The 17,390-nt window shown below is 41.7% G+C and overlaps 1 protein-coding gene across 1 annotated transcript in view; it reads right to left on the bottom strand.

The window, feature by feature from the left end:
• Positions 1 to 17,390, bottom strand: part of PCP4 (Purkinje cell protein 4) — a 56,365-nt gene that overhangs the window by 23,159 nt on the left and 15,816 nt on the right. The window contains exon 2 of the mRNA XM_059466573.1: positions 11,785 to 11,836. Coding sequence (XP_059322556.1) covers positions 11,785 to 11,836 — 52 coding nt within the window. The remainder of the gene's footprint in view (positions 1 to 11,784; positions 11,837 to 17,390) is intronic.

Genomic DNA, 17,390 nt, shown 5'->3' on the forward strand with positions numbered 1-17,390 from the left:
CAGGTAATTTCTGTAGCCCAGAATTTGCTCCATAGCCAATTCCTGTAATCCAGAATTTTCCCCACACCCAATTCCTGTAGCCCAGAATTTGCTCCATGCCTAATTCCTGAAGCCCAGAATTTGCTCCACAGTTAATTTCTGTAGCCCAGAATTTGCTCCATGGCCAGTTCCTGTAATCCAGAATTTGCTCCATGGCCAATTCTTGTAATCCAGAATTTTCCCCACACCTAATTCCTGTAGCCCAGAATTTTCTCCACATTTAATTTCTGTAGCCCAGAATTTGCTCCATGGCCAATTCCTGTAATCCAGAATTTGCTCCCTGGCCAATTCCTGTAGCCCAGAATTTTCTCCACAGTTAATTTCTGTAGCCCAGAATTTTCTCCACATGGCCAACTCCTGTAATCTGGAATTTCCCCACAGCTAATTTCTGTAGCCCAGAACGTGCTCCATGGCCAATTCCTGTAGCCCAGAATTTTCCCCACAGGTTATTTCTGTAGCCCAGAACTTGCTCGATGGCCAATGCCTGTAATCCAGAATTTTCCCCACACCCAATTCCTGTAGCCCAGAATTTGTTCCATGCCTAATTCCTGTAGCCCAGAATTTGCTCCACAGTTAATTTCTGTAGCCCAGAATTTTCTCCACATGGCCAGTTCCTGTAATCCAGAATTTGCTCCATGGCCAATGCCTGCAATCCAGAATTTTCCCCATAGCTAATTCCTGTAGCCCAGAATTTTCTCCATGGCCAATTCCTGTAGCCCAGAATTTTCTCCACACTTAATTTCTGTAGCCCAGAATTTTCCCCATGCCCAATCCCCGTTTCCTGACAGACACACCTGGGTCAGAAATTCCCTGCAGTGCCTGTGGCCACTATAAACTAAATTTTAAATCTATCAGCATGAGATCTTTAAGTTAGATTAGGAGCTGCAGTGATAGTTACTGTTGGATTAGCACAGGCACAAAATGAATTCCAAAATCCTGCAGGAACGTGTTGTGCTCCTGGCTATTAGCCTGGCTTATAATTAGTTTGTGCTAATGAATATATTTGTACATGTCCATCTTTTATTGGCAGCTTTTACAGGAGTAGTAAATTGGTCACTGTGGAGTGCCAGTGTTTCACTGAAACCTAAGGAATAATTAATGCTTTCTCCACCTAGAGTCAACCAGCAGTCTCAGGGGGTTTTAGGTATAAATTAGAATGAAAGATGAGATACTCAAAATACAGTTAGAGAACTCATTCATCAGTGGTGATTAAATAATGTCACTGTGAGACCCTGGAGAAGTGCTGAGAGCTGATTTCCAGCTCTGGAATACCCACACCATCTCCCAGGAGCTGCCACAGCACCCTGACCTATTTTTTTTTCCACTGTGACTTTCAAAATGCCTTTTCCATATCCGGTGCTATCCAACTTTCTTCTGTTCTTGGAAATTCCTCCTTGGAAAATCTGTATTTTTCTCAGTCTTTCCTATTCCTAACCCACTGCAGGCTGGGGGAAAAAATGAACCAATACTAAGAACGATTGGCTAAAGCAAATGTTTCCATCAAATCCAGTATCCCAGCTAACAAAATCCTCAAGCCAGAAAATATTTGGTTTTCACATCCATCTTTCCGCAGATAAAATGGCTGTGAGAGCTGGCACAAGATGGTCAGGATAAGTCAAATCTGAATAAGGATGGTTTGAGATGGATTTAAGGAAAAGATGGATTTAAATACCCTTCTGAGCATCCACTTATCTCCAGAGATAGACAAAAAACTTACATTTATGATGTGTTTTTATTACATTATTTTTCTTATTTTGTAATATTAGTATTACCCACAAATTCCTCAGCCTTGACAGAGCTAAGCAAATTAGAAGCCTAAATCAAATTAAGATCCATGAACACCACGCTCTCCAGAGAGGATCATTCTGATAAACACAAAGAAAATCACCAAAAAATACATTTTTCTCTGTTGAGAACAAAAGGAGCTTTAGGTCTCCCACATGGATGTGCACCCAGACATGAAGAATTTCACCCCAAACTTACAGAGAGAGACAGAGGAACCCAAAACACATGTGGGGCTTTGAGACACCCCTCTCTTCCCTTGCACAGGCAACCTAAACATTTTAAATAAGGTCCTGAAATACTCTGAGCATGGGGACTGAAGGGAAATGTTGTGCTGGTTCCTGATGCAGCATCCACTTCCTTCCTGCTTTTTGTTCTGGCCACCAGTTCAGCACAGGACCACATTTTCATCATGTCTGTAACGCTCCTGCTGCTCTAAATTCTGGAGCCTGCTTGCACAAGGGAGCCTGATAACACCAAATTACAAGCTAATTTTGGAGCATCGAGCTAAGTGCCTGAAGACAGCTGTGTGCTACAAATTAAAATCTTAAAAAACTTCAGGAAAAAAAAAATGATTAATCATTTACCGATTGCTAACGGAGGACTCTTAAGTAGGAAAGTATTTTCATTCCATTTACAAACCCAAGCCAGAAGAAAACAAAAGCCTGTGGTGTGAAGTAAAGCAGGTCTGTGTACAGTCAAAAAGAAAAGTGATGTTTCCACAACAGTAAATCCTGGTAACCACTGTTGGGCATTGATTGTGTTCCTCTTTCATTTTTCACTTCCACTAAATTAAAAAAAACAGGCTGCTCAGCTATATGCAGCTCTTGTAGCCTTTGAATCATGTGTTGTTAGTGTTGGGGAATGAGGAGAGATGAATTTCCAAGTTGTGCCAGTCAGCCCAGCTCCGTGGATTCCCAAGGTAAAAATTCCAGCTCCCACATCCCAATCCTGACACACCCCAAAGCCACTCTCCATCACATGCAGATTCATTTCAGAGGTAACTTCAGAGGGGTTACCAAGATTTTTGAGGGGCTGGCTTGAGCTGTGTTCTCCCTCTGGGTCAGCACCAAAGCAGAACTAAAAGCTCCTGCTCCCCAAAAACCACATTTTCCAGGCAGTGCACGTTTGTGGAAGGCAGCCAGTGAGGTGCCAGTCAGGGAAAGAAGGCTCCTTCTCCCTGGTGCACAGTCAGGCAGCTCACTGATAATTACAGACTGATTTCCAGAAGAAATATGGCACTTGTCAAAGGCATCATTTCAATTCTGTCTTTCCTCGCTAACACTTGATGGGAACTCCAGCATATTTATGACTCATCCAAAAGGCAAAACCCACCAAAGCATCAGCACAGCTTTATTTGCTTCTGTTTAACTTAATTTTTTCTTCATTTCTAATCACTGATATTTTCTTCCCCCTAATGACCTTGGCTGATTTTCTAGACAGTTTCTCAGAAAGGATCTGGGCTAGTATTGTATTTGTGGGGCAGGAAGGAATGATGAATCTGACTCCATGTTCTTGAAAGCTAATCTATTATTTTATGGTACTATATTATATTAAAGAATACTATACTAAACTATACTAAAGAATACAGAAAGGATACTTACAGAAGGCTAAAAAGATAATAATGGAAACTTTTGACTGTTTCCAGAGCCTGGACACAGCTTGGCACTGATTAGCCATGAAGTAAAAATAATTCACATGAAACCAATGAAACAATCACCTGCTGGATAAACAATCTCCAAACACATTCCAAAGGAACAAAACACAGGAGAAGCTTTATTAAAATCAGATAATTATTGTTTTCCTTTTCTCTGAGGCCTCTCAGCTCCCCAGGAGAAAAACCCTGGGCAAAGGGATTTTTCCAGAAAATGTGAATGCGACAGGCTACCACCTCCTTTCAGGTGTGCAAATTCACAATGAGGCACCTCATGATGATTTCCCTGGGATTCTCCTGATCTCAGTGCTGCAGGAATGCTGCAGTTCTACTGAATTCTACCTCCTGCGAAGGAGCAGACTGTGAGGGACCATATAGAAATATATATAACTCCTGTACGTGTGTTCATCTCTCACATTTTTAGAAATGCAGCCGGATTTTTGGATGCACTGGCTTTGAGAACATCGCATCCACGCAGGCACACAAGGTTCCCAAGCTGCGTGCAGGCACTGTGTGCAAAACAAAGATCCCATAAATTAATCAAGTTGTTCTCCTGGCAAGCTGGAAAGAAAGAGGTGGACCAGGGCAAGAATTGTTATTGTTATCTCTATTTTTAACTACTTGGAAGACTCTCAGTTACTATGGTGGTGAGGACCATATAAGTACCTGGACAGATTCACTGGTAGCATGAGTACTGAGTGAAGATTCTCCTTGTCAAAGGTACCAATTAATAGAAGCTTTATATTTTGAAATAATTTCCCAATGTTTACGTTCTTAAAAAGCAGATTTAAAAAACTGAAATTTTTATTCTATGCTTGTGCTGTACTGCTCCACATTTTTTTTTCCTTGTGGGACTTCTGCATTAAAAAAAAAAGACAAGAAACCCAAAAAAAGCAAGAAAAAGCTGCATAATTAACATTATATAGCAACATACCGACAAGATATCCTTCATGTGGATAATTCTATTTTTTTTGTGTGGGAAGATGGACTTATTTGGGAGTTATGAGAGTGGTTATAAATGATACACAAAATGAAAACTTGTGGGGAATTCCAGAGCCAGGGCATGAGCCAGACCACAAGAGCACTGCTGTTAATTGATGAAACTTTTAATACAATCTTTTCTTTTTTTTTTTTTAAGATGCTTCTGCCTAAACTTTTAAAAAATGAAAGCTCCTCATTACCAGATGAGGTGCAGCTGTAATGCAGAGTGCCAAAGCCAACTTGACAGATAACAGAAAAATAAGAACAATATCTACTCTTTCAAAAGTGCTACTTTAGTTTAGATCAGACATTGATTAAACTCCCCCAGAGGCCATTCTGCACAAAACCAGATTGTCACTGCACATGGACAGACACACGTGGGTGTAGGTGAAGTTTCAGTGCAGAAGGTGCCCACATTATCTCAAACACACATAAAAATCATCACTTTAGAAGTTTTGTTGCTGGATTAACACCAAAACTTCCTGATCACAGAATTTTTGTGAACAATCCTTCATCACCCCAAATAAATAAGCACACAGCATCCCTCTGGGGAGGATTCATGCTCATCCCTGGCCTCTAGAAATGGAAATTCACCTAGGAGAGGAAATAAAGTTCATGTATAATTCCCTTCTCTTCCTCTCAGCATCCTCTCCAGGGAAGATCTGTGAGCAATCCCAGATCCTTTTTATTAAAGGCTCAATCTCCCTTTAGCTGAGCCCTGCTGGCTGCTGCAGGGACGGGAACATTCCTTGATAAACACATCAGGATGGACAGAGATGGTATATTCCTTGATAAACACACCAAGATGGGAAGGGATGGGAATATTCCTTGATGAACACACCAACATGGGCAAAGGATGGAACATTCCTTGATAGACACACCAGGATGGGCAAGGAATTGGAACATTCCTTGATAAACACACCAGGATGGGCAAAGGATGGGAATATTCACTGATAAACACACCAGGATGGGCAAAGGATGGGAATATTCACTGATAAACACACCAGGATGGGCAAAGGATGAGAATGTTCCTTGATAAACACACCAGGATGGGAAAAGGATGGGACATTCCTTGATAAACACACCAGGAGGGACAGGGATGGGAACATTCCCTGATAAACACACCAGGATGGGAACATTCCCATATAAACACATCAGGATGGGAACATTCCTTGATAAACACACCAGGATGGGCAAAGGATGGGAATATTCACTGATAAACACACCAGGATGGGCAAGGGATGGGACATTCCTTGATAGACACACCAGGATGGGCAAAGGGAGAGAACCAGGCCAAGAGAGGACCTGAGACATCTTTGGTTTGGTTCTGGGCACATTTTATGTGCAGCTGTCCCCAGGAAAACACCCAAACTGAAACTCAGCAGTTTCCTGCAGTGTTTCTGCCATGCCTTGAGATGGGATTCATATAGAACTGTTCACTTGGGACTTTTTCTCCTCTGATCTAATCCACCCTCAGCTCCAGATCAGTGTTGAGTTCTCACAGGATTTTTACACCTCTCTCTGAGCCTCAGTGATCTGTACATGACCGAACACAACTTATGTAACCATGCTGAGGGTTCAGACACTTTTGCATTTAGGCTCTGTGAAGGTGTTATGGTATTTGGAGGTTGCAGACACGTCTGGGAATGTTGCTGAGGCACAGACTTTTATTTTAAGAGATGTGGGATGAGGTACAACAAATCATTCTCATTACACTTCCCAAATCCCCACTAGTACTGGTTAGACTGGATGAAATAGGGCAGAATTTGGCTGAAAGTAGAATAAGATACACTGCATTACTGAGAGATCATATCCCTTGAAGCACCACTTAAAAGGGATGAGAGAATTTTAGAACCCCACAGTTAAAAGAGACAACAAGGCAAGCTAATTTCCCGGCCAGCTCTTAACCTATCACCCAGGAAAACTCAATATTAATTACCTTCATCCAATACTCCTCATACTAATTTCTGATTAGTGCTGTGGGGGTGAAATATCAGAGAGCAGCAATTTGAAAGGGTTGGGTGGGGTTTTTTTACATTGATTCAGCAGTTGCTTGCAATACTGAAAATTCATCTCTTGCCACACAAGTGATGTTTTGTGGGAAAGAAAATACAGGAGCATTGCAATGCAGCAGTTCAGGCTCTGTCCTTTCCTTGGACTAAAAAAAAAGTGACCTCTAGGTCCGGGAAGATACAGCAAACCATGTTCCATGAGGTCTTCTGAATATTTATCCAAATTACCCTCATGTGTTCCCCTCCCTCCTCAGAATCGTTTTTTCCACCAGTAAGTTTATTTGTAGGGCTGTTCCCAAAAACAGCACATTTTTTTATGCAGTCATTGGAGAATATTAGTGGAAAATTAATTTTGAGTTCTTAAAGAGATATTTATATTAGCCCATACTACAATAATGATCCTGGCCTCTAGCCAGGAATTGAAGCTCTATTAAGCAAAGCACTCTACATAAACAACTAAGAAGTTCAGTATTCACTCTGTCAGATCTGGGGAGATTTTTTTTATTATTATTCCTGAGTGCAGTGAGCAGAATTTCCCAAATTTCTTGAGTAGAGGGAGTGGGTGAATGGATTGTTGATAACACTTCAAGATGCCCAGGAATACTAGAGAATTCTCCCTCACAGAATTGGTTTGCAATTACTTTCCCTTCCCCTAATGTTTTCTAGAAGCATTCAGACTGAAGAGACTCCACTTTAGATGTAAAATATAAGAATTTACTTCATTAAATCTGCTGTATCTTCATCTTGTATGAAGAAGCAACCCATTGGACAGGATGAAACACAGAATATTTATTCATGTATAATTTTCTGAATGCCCTAAAGCAGAGCTCATACACTGACAAGTGTTTGGGCATGAGAAGAAACTGAAAATACAACTGACCATCTTGCTGTGATTGGATTAATCCACCATGACATCTCAGTTCATGCAAAACCTACTCATTTTCATTTCACTCAGAGCCAGGAAGGCACAGAATTCATCCCATGAAAACACTCACTGTTATCATAAATATTCATGTTACTGAATGATAAATCTCATCTTCCAAGAAAAAAATATTAATACCAATTAATAATCACATGCTTTATGTAGTTTGAGAAGAAAGGGCGAGATCTATTAATAGGAAAAAGAGCGATTCTAAATTTGAAGACAGAAATAATTGCTTCTGATGCAATTGTTTCCCTGGCAGTTGTGCTGGGCTATTAAAGAGTAGATTGCATGAGAGCAGCTTGCAAATTACACCACAAGAAAAAAAAAAAAAAACACAGAGCAATGTGAAACAGAACAAGAAGTGACAAGTGTTAACCTACAAAGGAACTTTGTGACATTGCCAAGGTCAAAGAGAAGAATCACTTATTCACTAAGAATAGTCAAGGGGGAACATTCTGTTTCCATATTTGTATTTGCATCTGCAAATATGATTGTCCCAGCTAATCAAACCAGGTGAGCATAAAAGAAATTACAGCTTCTTGTCCCACACTGAGCTGTGTGGGAACAGTAATGCTGTCTTCCCTTTGGATTTTCCACCACAGAGAACAGCATTATGGAACAGGGTTACAAGTTACATTTGCAGTTTCACAAACAAGCATCTCCTGGGTTTCAGCTACACTGAGGTCCTTCAAGGTCCCAGAGAGGTTATGGGCTCAACATAGGGCCCAGATTATTTAACTTGTTCACCAATGACATGGATGAAGGGGCAGAAGGCTCCTCAGCAAGTTTGATGATGACACAGAGCTTGGGGTGATGACACAGAGCTTGGAGGAGCAGCTGGTGCCCCCAAGGGCTGTGCAGCCCTTCAGGGGTACTGTGACAGGCTGGAGAGATGGGCAGAGAACTGTCTGAAACTCAACCAGGGCTAATACAGGACCCTGCAACTGGGAATAAATAACTCCAGGCACCAGCACAGCCTGGGGCTGACCTGCTGGAGAGGGATGGGAGTCCTGAGGGACACCGAGCTGTCCCTGGGCCAGCAGAGTGCCCTGGGGTCACTGGGATGGGCACTGCCAGCAGGTCAGGGCTGACCCTGCCCCTGTGCCCAGCCCTGGGGGCACCTCTGGCTGCTGTGCCCAGCTCTGGCTCCTCAGCACAGCAGGGCCAGGAGCTCCTGGAGCTGAGCAAGGGCCTGGAGCAGCTCCGTGCCCAGGAAAGGCTGAGGGAGCTGGGGCTGCTCAGCCTGGAGAGGAGCCCCAGGGAGAGAGAGGGGCTGAGCCCTGCCTGGGCCTGCCTGGCCCTGTGTCTGTCCTTGGCTGTCCCAGTGTCTGTCCCTGTGTCCGTCTCTGCCTGTCCCTGTGGCTGTCCCTGTGTCTGTCCCTGTGGCTGTCCCTGGCTGTCCCTGTGTCTGTCCCTGTGGCTGTCCCTGTGTCTGTCCCTGTGTGCAGAGCTCAGAGCAGGCCCAGGCTCTGCTCCAGGCCCAGCAATGGCCCCAGAGCCACGGGCAGGGCCTGAGCCCAGCAATTCCCCTCACAGGAGGCACAACTTCTGCCCTGGGCAGGGCCCAGCCCTGAGCAGAGACCAGAGGGGCTCTGGGGGCTCCTCCTGGGGACATTCCAGAGCCACCTGGACCCAGCCCTGTGCCCTGTGCTCTGGGATGGCCCTGCTGGCGCAGGGAGGTGGCACCAGCTGTCCCCTGTGGTCCCTGCCATCCTCAGCCACCCTTGTGTGCAGCAGAGCAGTCCCTGCTGCTGAAGGGAGGTTTGCTAAGAGCTGCTGTGGGGGTAGGAACTAAACACAATTAAGGATAGACTGTCCCTGTCCAAGGAAGGTCAAACAAGAACATGCATTTGTGCCTACCCAAACCACCCCTGCTATAAAAGGAATCCTCAGAGCCTGCATTTCCCTGAGCGCTGCACGGTGACAGCAAGGCCATACATGTCTCAAAGAGGGACACTGCTGATTGCCATGGTCATTATTTCATTTTCTTCAGCTTCGACCTAACCTAGAGGCAAACCCAAAATTCATTTTCTGCTGCAATGCATGAAGAAAGCTCAACCCCAGAGAGTCTCACTGTGTGAACCAAACCCTGAGAAAAGCCAAGCATCTCTGCTTGTTGTCTGAGCCAGTTTTCAGCAGCTTTTCCTGATCTGTAAACAAGAGAAAAGACAGCAACCAGACCAGTTTGCCTTTGCAAACATTGTCAAAGCATGACTTTTCCTTTTTTTTCCTTTCTTTGTATAGGATGAAAGAGGTTTTTTTGTTTCTCCTCCTTCCATCCTTTTCAACAAGAGGGAAACAAAAGGGAAAGTTTCCTTTTGACAGGGAAACAAACACTTTAAAGAAAAGGCTAATAACATTTAAGACATGGACATATTGCAGACTTCTGGCCAGAAAAACGTGGAACAGAGGATTTATATTGTCTGTGTAGGTTTCCAGCACACCCCAATTTTCAGAGCAATAAATCACTGCTTGATTTTGAACCACACAGAGCTAATAAGGACAAAGAATTACACGTTTCTGCTTCTTTGATTTAGCATTCAATCTCAGGTTCAAAGTTCTGATTCTGCTTTATTTTTATGCAAGCATGTGGGCTGGGGAGATCAGAGGACTCTATTCCATCTCCCCTGCTGCTCCTGTGTTTTATGTAGGTGACAGCTTTTCTGCTATAATTTCATTACAAAAAATAATTGGTATCTATTTACCCAAGATTAACTGTGCATCTGTCTGTGTATGCTATACCTAAAATTATGCTACAACCAGAACCATATATATTTTTGAATTAATGATGCAGCCCTTGCTCACTCAAAATCCCCACTAAGAAAAAAAAATTGCTTTTAAAAAGGCTGCAGAATCAGTAAATCTAAGCTGTACTTGACAACAGGACAATTTTATTCAGGAAGAAATTTTTATTTGGGAAAGAAATTCAAGGCAAATGAGCTGAGTTCATAATGTGCTCAAACAGAAAAGAGAAAAACATGCTCCCCATGCTGCCCGAATGGCTGACATAATTTTGCTTGCTTTCCTTCCCTGTTAACTTGAAAATGCAAATTGCTTTGCTGTCAGGGTACATTTGTTCCCACTAATTCAAGACATTATAACAAGCCAAAATATTTATTTGTTGGGTTTTTTTTTTCCACTCCAATTTGTGTTTTATCATAGTGGGAGCATCATCTATGGATTTCATTTAGTGAAACATTATGCAAACAGCCCTTATGGGAAAGTCACCTCCCTGTACTAGGAAAACCATCCATAAAGAAGGATCTTAATGCTTTAGGATGTGTTCCCTCAAAGGGCCCAGAAATTCTACTCTGACCAACACTTAAAAGGTCAAAACACATCCAAGATAACTGCTCAAATGACCCATTGGAAAAGCCTTTTCAGAGAAGGACTTGGATCTTTCCTGCTTTTCAGGGCATGGGATGGACAATTCTTTTAATTAGAACTGGATGAGCAAACAGAAGCAGAGAGCATATTTTATAGTTCAATCCTCTTTCTGATGCTGCTTCTTTTTCAGCTGAGTGTATTAAAAAAATTAAATATTTTAAAATATTTTCCTTTGAAAAATGCTTCTGATGGTAACCAGCTTTTAATCAATTATCACTTGTGTGTAAAGCATTTCTGCTCCTGTAAGAAATAAAACGAGATTTCAGCTAATAAAACCCCAAGCAATTACTGTTTTCCTGAAAATTCCATTTTGCCTTCTTCTAGGGGAAAAAAAAAAAAAACTTTATTAATTAGAATTGTTTGTGCCACTTAAAGGGCTGACCCTGGTCTCTGCCAGCCCCTTTGTTAAGGTCTGAAAAAGCCCCATGAGTCACCCCTTGGAGGAGTGGAGATGAGTCCAGACTCACTCCAGTGATGAAATTTGCCATCTGGTCCTTCCATGAGAGCTGCTCCATCCATAGCTTCTCTCTAGCAACACCAAATGAGCTCTAAACAAGTGAATTTTAACTTTGGTGTCTTAATACTGGGCCTAAAGTTAGGCAGGATTCATCAGACTACAGAAATTCTATGAGAAAATCCTTTGAAATTTTATTTCTCTTCACCTTTCTCATTCATGGAGCAGCTCATAATACCCCACCTTGTTTTTTGGTGTTTCACACATATCTAATCTTGTTTTAGCCCCACTTGTGTCTGCTCTGACTTCTGTGAAGTCCTTTGGTTTACCACAGTACACACTCAGGAAAGAGACTCCACTTTAGCAAAGGGTTTAAACGTGCAAATAAAAAGAAAACAAACCCACTGAAGCCCTTCCAGCTTCTCAAACACAATCAAAAGATAACTTATGACACCAAAGCCTTCACTACAGACATCTGAGACTACAGTTAAATGAATTTTGGCTCCCTTTTACTCATTATTCTCCATCCAGAAATAAAGACAACCCTTACCATTCTCACCAGACGTCTTGTCTTTCCCATTTGTAGCCCCGGTTCCTTGTCTCTGTTAAGGGAGACAAAAAAACACAAAACAAGAGGTTAGAACACACTTGGACATGCATTTCCCCTTGGAATTCCTGGCAATTACAGCCTGATTTCTCCTCCATACACTGGATCATCCATTCACCCTCAAGCAAAGCTGCTTTGAGACACTGCCAGTGAACCAGGAATGCTTAGTTCCATTTCAAGGCTGGACTCTGGGATCCTGGAGTTCTTTTCCAATATAAAAATCTCAAATTTAGGTCCAGCTGCATCACTGCTGGTGCCCCTGGATGTAATTTGCACCATGAGTGATATATTTGTGTGCAATCAGGTTCCCAGCAGTACAAGGGTAGGAGATTCTCTGCAGCATTTCATTTCTTCAGCTCCTTGCTGTGCCTCCCCTTCCATGACTCAGGAGGGCTACAGGGAAGTCGTGAGGTTTTGCAGGGACAAAATTATAAGGGTCAAAGCCAGCCTGAAGTTAATTTGGACAATGCCATAAAAAAGACACAACAACAATGTTCCCTAGAAATACACTAGCAACAGAAGGAGGGCTAAGGAGAATCTCCAGATCTCATTTTGGCTAGAAGATTCAGTTTCAAGAGAAGATGGAATTTCCCACTTTAACTTTGTCCAAAGAATAGCCTCCTGAATTTCCATGAAAAATAACTGATTTAGATCACTCTGCTAAGTGACAGATGGCAAAATCCATATTTCCACCAGGGCAGTGGAAATATTCACAGTGGCTGAGTACCAGAGTGGTTACAAGAGTAGGAACTTCCCAGTTTAGGAGTGGTCATTCTGTGAAAATTATTCCCCAGAGAAAGCACCTCAAGGTGGATTAAAGTACTTAAAGGGTATGGCAAAACTAATATTTCTTATGCAAAATTATTCATGCTTGTGTGTGTTACTGAAATAGAACTAAAGAAACTAAAGTCCTTTAGGGTTGTACATGTAAAAATCTGGGAATATTAAACTCAGAGAATAATCCAGCTGCACTCAGCCATCAGAGGCAGCACATCCTCAAGCACCAGGGAAGTGAACAGGTACAGCAGCACTGCAAACCAAATGGTTTTTATCAGTATCTGGACAGTCATGTGGATTCTCCCAAGAAAATTCATACAGCCATACTTATCTGAAGGCATTTTCTCTAAAATTTCTCGTTAAAATCTTCCCTGTGTTGGTTTCTGTCTTTTGCCTTTCCAAGCAGTATTTCCAAAGTATTTTTGGTATATAATGGACCTAATAATGAGGTTAGGACAAAACCTTCTTGTGTACTCTTAGCTCTGACATGGAAAATGGAAATATATTTGTTTTCTCCCTGGAGCCTCTGAGCCAAGACAAAAACTTGGCCAATAACAGAGAATGGGATTCTGAAGGGATAAACACCTTTGACAAAAGCCTAAGTTACCAACAGCCAGAAATCAATACATGCACCCAACAGCCAGTTTTGCTTTGTGCCTTTATTTAAAGTCTGGTTAACAATTCCATTTTTCAACCCTAAACTGCACTTTAAAGAAGATTTTAATATTCATTTACAAAATACTTTACTTTTCCTATCAATAAAATGATACCTATATTCCTTTTTCTTCCCCTGTATATTTTTAAATGCTTTTCCAAGTTGTCTTATTTCCTGAGCATTTCAGGCTGTGCTACTTAAGTTTTATGAAAGCTTCTCTTTCCTCCCTAGGCTATACCTGTCAGGTTCAGTCTGCTTATGATGGAGTGCTGGAATATGGATTCACACATTTATTTTGTGTCCTGAGATTTCCCCTCGGGGAAAGCAGAATGTTGTCAAAGAAAAAGAATAAAAATTTGGGTTTGGTAAATTAAGGTTTTTCTATTCATAGGTCATGGTATTTTTCTTTAAGTCTGAAATCAGTTGCAATATTCTGCAGCCATTTGTTTGATTGGTGACCACTGAACTTGTACAGAAAGAAACCTGAAAGTGTGCCAAGGCAGCTTCTGAGAGCTTTTCCTTTGGTTATAGATGTATTTTGATCTATAAGCCCTGTGCTGTCTTCCAAGTGACTGCAATGGATTTGAAAGTCAGAATCAGCTGCTCATTAACAAGGCACTGAAAGTCAGGAAAAAGCCAGATACAATGGGATCATCCTCTGCAAAGCCTTTAGTCTGTTATTTCAATACGTTCAGTGGACCTACTTTTCAAAACAATTTCAAGGTGTTGGTATTATTAGCAGCTGGAGTTTCTTTTTTCTTCCATCACCTTTCATGGTGCTACTGCAGGTTGCAGAACAAAGCTGAGGTTTTTAACGTGGTTCAGAGCAAAAGGGGACTAACACAAGGAGGAGTTACTGGGGGTATTTTCAAGAAGCAATGGATGAAATGCTGGGATAGCAGATATTGTCCATAGATAAAATTAAAATCACTGAAATAGAAGAAAAGCAATAATTTCTGGGATCTGATAGGCTGAACAGCCCCAGCTCCCTCAGCCTTTTCTCCCAACAGAGGATTCCCATCCCCTATAACTTGCAGCCTGCTCCCTTCCTTCAGAGACTGCTGCTGGAATTCCACAGCATCTTTAAAGGCAAGCACCAGGACAGAAACATGGAATAAACTTTCCACCAGCATCAAAGAAACATCAGAGCTGAAATGAACACGAGTGCAGACCTGTAATGATTATACAGTAAAACATGATAAACAGTTTTGCTGCTATGTTGTGTAGGAGGAAACAGAGTTTATGACTGCTTCGGGCTATATTAATTTTTAACTCAGTGGTTTTACAAAACACTAAAGACACATAATTAAAAATGTCTCCAAAAATCAAAGTGACTCCCAATTTGTCAGCAGAGGAAGTTCAAAAGACTTCTGCCATATGCTCCAAATCCCAGTAAGAAAAGAACAGGTTTGCTTTCCTGTTCAACTCTCAGAGGCCAGTTAATGTGGTATGAAAATCTGTACTAAATTAGTCCCCAAGGCGAGCAAACTGAGGTCAAAAGTGAACTTTGAGCCACGAGGACATTCCAAGAAGAATGTTAAATTACTGCAGCAGCTTTTTGACTCATTCTTCTAGCCCCTGCTGTACCCCCAAGCCTAATTTTTGCCTTTAATCTTACATTCTGTTCTTGTCTTGAAATAGCCTGACCTTTTCAGCGATGCTTTTAATTAGCACCTCAGTGTTAGGGATTGCAGTCAGGTGTTGATTAGAGAATTTTTGGGGGCAGAAGGGTTGTTTGTTTTATGGTGAGCCACAGAAAAGTCCAAAATCAGGGACATGAAACTGCCAGAATGTTCTGACAAATGGGCTCTTCCAGATAATAACATCACGTCGATGCTTCGCCTCAGTGCAGGGTCAACAAGGGACAAAAGGCTGAATCCCAGCAAAGCAGTGGCTGCAGATTTTCAACAGGATGTGCTTCTACATAAAAGAATGGAAAAAAAAGATCCAAGAGTGGAGTTAAAAGAATAGAAGTAGGTGGAAAGACAGCAGAAAAAGCATAGACTGAGAGGGGTGACATATATGAAATGTTATTTGGGATGTTCTGCATTGGCAAGGGGAGCAGCAGGGAAATTTGTGCATGTCCTAAGCTTTTCCTAAGCTTTGTTTTGATACTCTGAGGTGTGACAAAAGGAAATACACAACACAAAAAAGCTGTGGCTTTGCCAGCACTGTGCCAAGCAAGCCTTCCCTCTGCATCATCACCCATTCCCCATACAGAAATGTCTCTTTAAGAAACATAAATTGAATCCAACTAAACTATTTCATAAGGAGCTTATTTTTTAATAGTATTCTGCTTTAATTAAAAAAACCTCAGCTGTTATAGCCTTAATGTGAAAAAAGTACTGAAAAAATAAATTTCAAAGATTTATGGAGTTTATGATCTTTCTCCAATAAAAATGTCACTGAAAATATCTGCTTAGGGACTTGTGGTGTTTTTCAAGGAAGGAAAGCTTCCCAATCACAGCAGAATGATCAGGAGATACATCAGAATCTAAATGAAAATCCAGAATTTAAGCAGGAACAAGAAGCAAACAGTGTGACCTGAGATGAGTGGCTACACTGCAGAATTTGGGATTTCAATATGATTATTTAGGGTAAGTTCTCCTTTACTGGAGATTTCTGTGTCAATACCTCTTTCTAACGTCATGGACCAACCTGAAACTGTGGCACTCAGCATTTCACACCCTGAAGTGTGAAAAGCATTACTCTTAGCCACAACACAGTAATAATTTGGTTTAGAAATGGATGAAGTAAATCACAATGCTTAAAAATAAAAATTAAGAGCAGGGAAAATTATGTTGCTGTGACAAAAAGATTTTGGTTGCTGAAGCTGCAAAGGATTCCAGTAATGGGACTGGAATTTTAGCACCACTAAAAAGTATTTTTTGGAATTATATATCAGAAAGCATGGAAATGAACAGCTGGGAGAGATAAAGCACCCTGCTGGAGAGCCAGGCACAACTTCTATCATTTCAATCATTTCCTTCTAATTATTTCTTCCCCAAACTGGTCTGCAGCACAGACAGATGGCAAATCCCAAACCAGCTCAGTGACGTACAGGTTCACTCACATCACTCACCTACAGAACATCTGCAGCCAGAGCTGAAGAACCCCTGACAGGAGCTGGGATGGAGCAATAAAAATTGCACAAGACATTTCACAAATAAACCTTCCTCACTCGTCTACTTGTGCCTCCTTTACAAGTTCTTCTACTCTTCCACACATTTTTATAGATGTGGGACTAAATATTTATGAGATGGAAGTGTCCTTCAAAGGCCACATTTAAGGGAATTGCAGAGGCACAGAACACCCAGCCAAGATTTGGTTGGAATGATGGATAAATCTGATAATTATTCTGTTACTTCTGTCTTACACATCATTGTGAGAAACCACAGACTGCATTTCCCGAGCAGCCTGACAGAAAGAAAAATTATTTATCAATTTATACTTGCTCACCTCTGTATCCCCTGCTCCCTGCATGTTTCTCTACTCCACGGCAGTTTTCCACAGCCAGTGTTCTGTCTGTTTTGCTTTGCCAGGGCAGCACAATGTTGCCAGAGCAAGAACACCAAAATCCATCTTTCCATACTGGCTGTCAAAGCTAAATGATCCCTGGCACTCTGACAACTCCTGTAATTATCCTCATGGGTCAGACAGTTTTCTACTTGACTGGGCTCCTGATTGTCCCTGATTTTATTAAGGCTTTCCTACAGCTATTTTAATAAATTAAAACCACACAGGTGGGTTGAGAGGAGCCGATGGGATTCTAACTGCAGTGGCTTCAAGCTGACAGAGGGACAGTGGATTTTTGGGACTTTTTTAGTGACTGAAGGGACATGGTTATGCACACTGTCATCCTGGAAAGCACAGTATTATCTGTCCAAAATTAACAAGCCTCTGATAACTACAAATGGTGTTTGCAGTGTGGCCATTGCTGATGTGGAACACACATTTTTATTTACATGGCTACACAAAATGCACACAGAGTGCTTAATCACAGAGATGCTCATAGGCTTAGGGCATTGATTCAATTTAGGAGGTGTCATTTGTTCATTTTTGTCCAGACAGAACTTCTGGCTTGAGGTAAATGCTCAGAGTGTACACTGAGAGCAGG

This window comes from Ammospiza nelsoni, chromosome 2 (assembly GCF_027579445.1).
Source record: "Ammospiza nelsoni isolate bAmmNel1 chromosome 2, bAmmNel1.pri, whole genome shotgun sequence".
Classification (NCBI taxonomy): Eukaryota; Metazoa; Chordata; class Aves; order Passeriformes; family Passerellidae; genus Ammospiza; species Ammospiza nelsoni.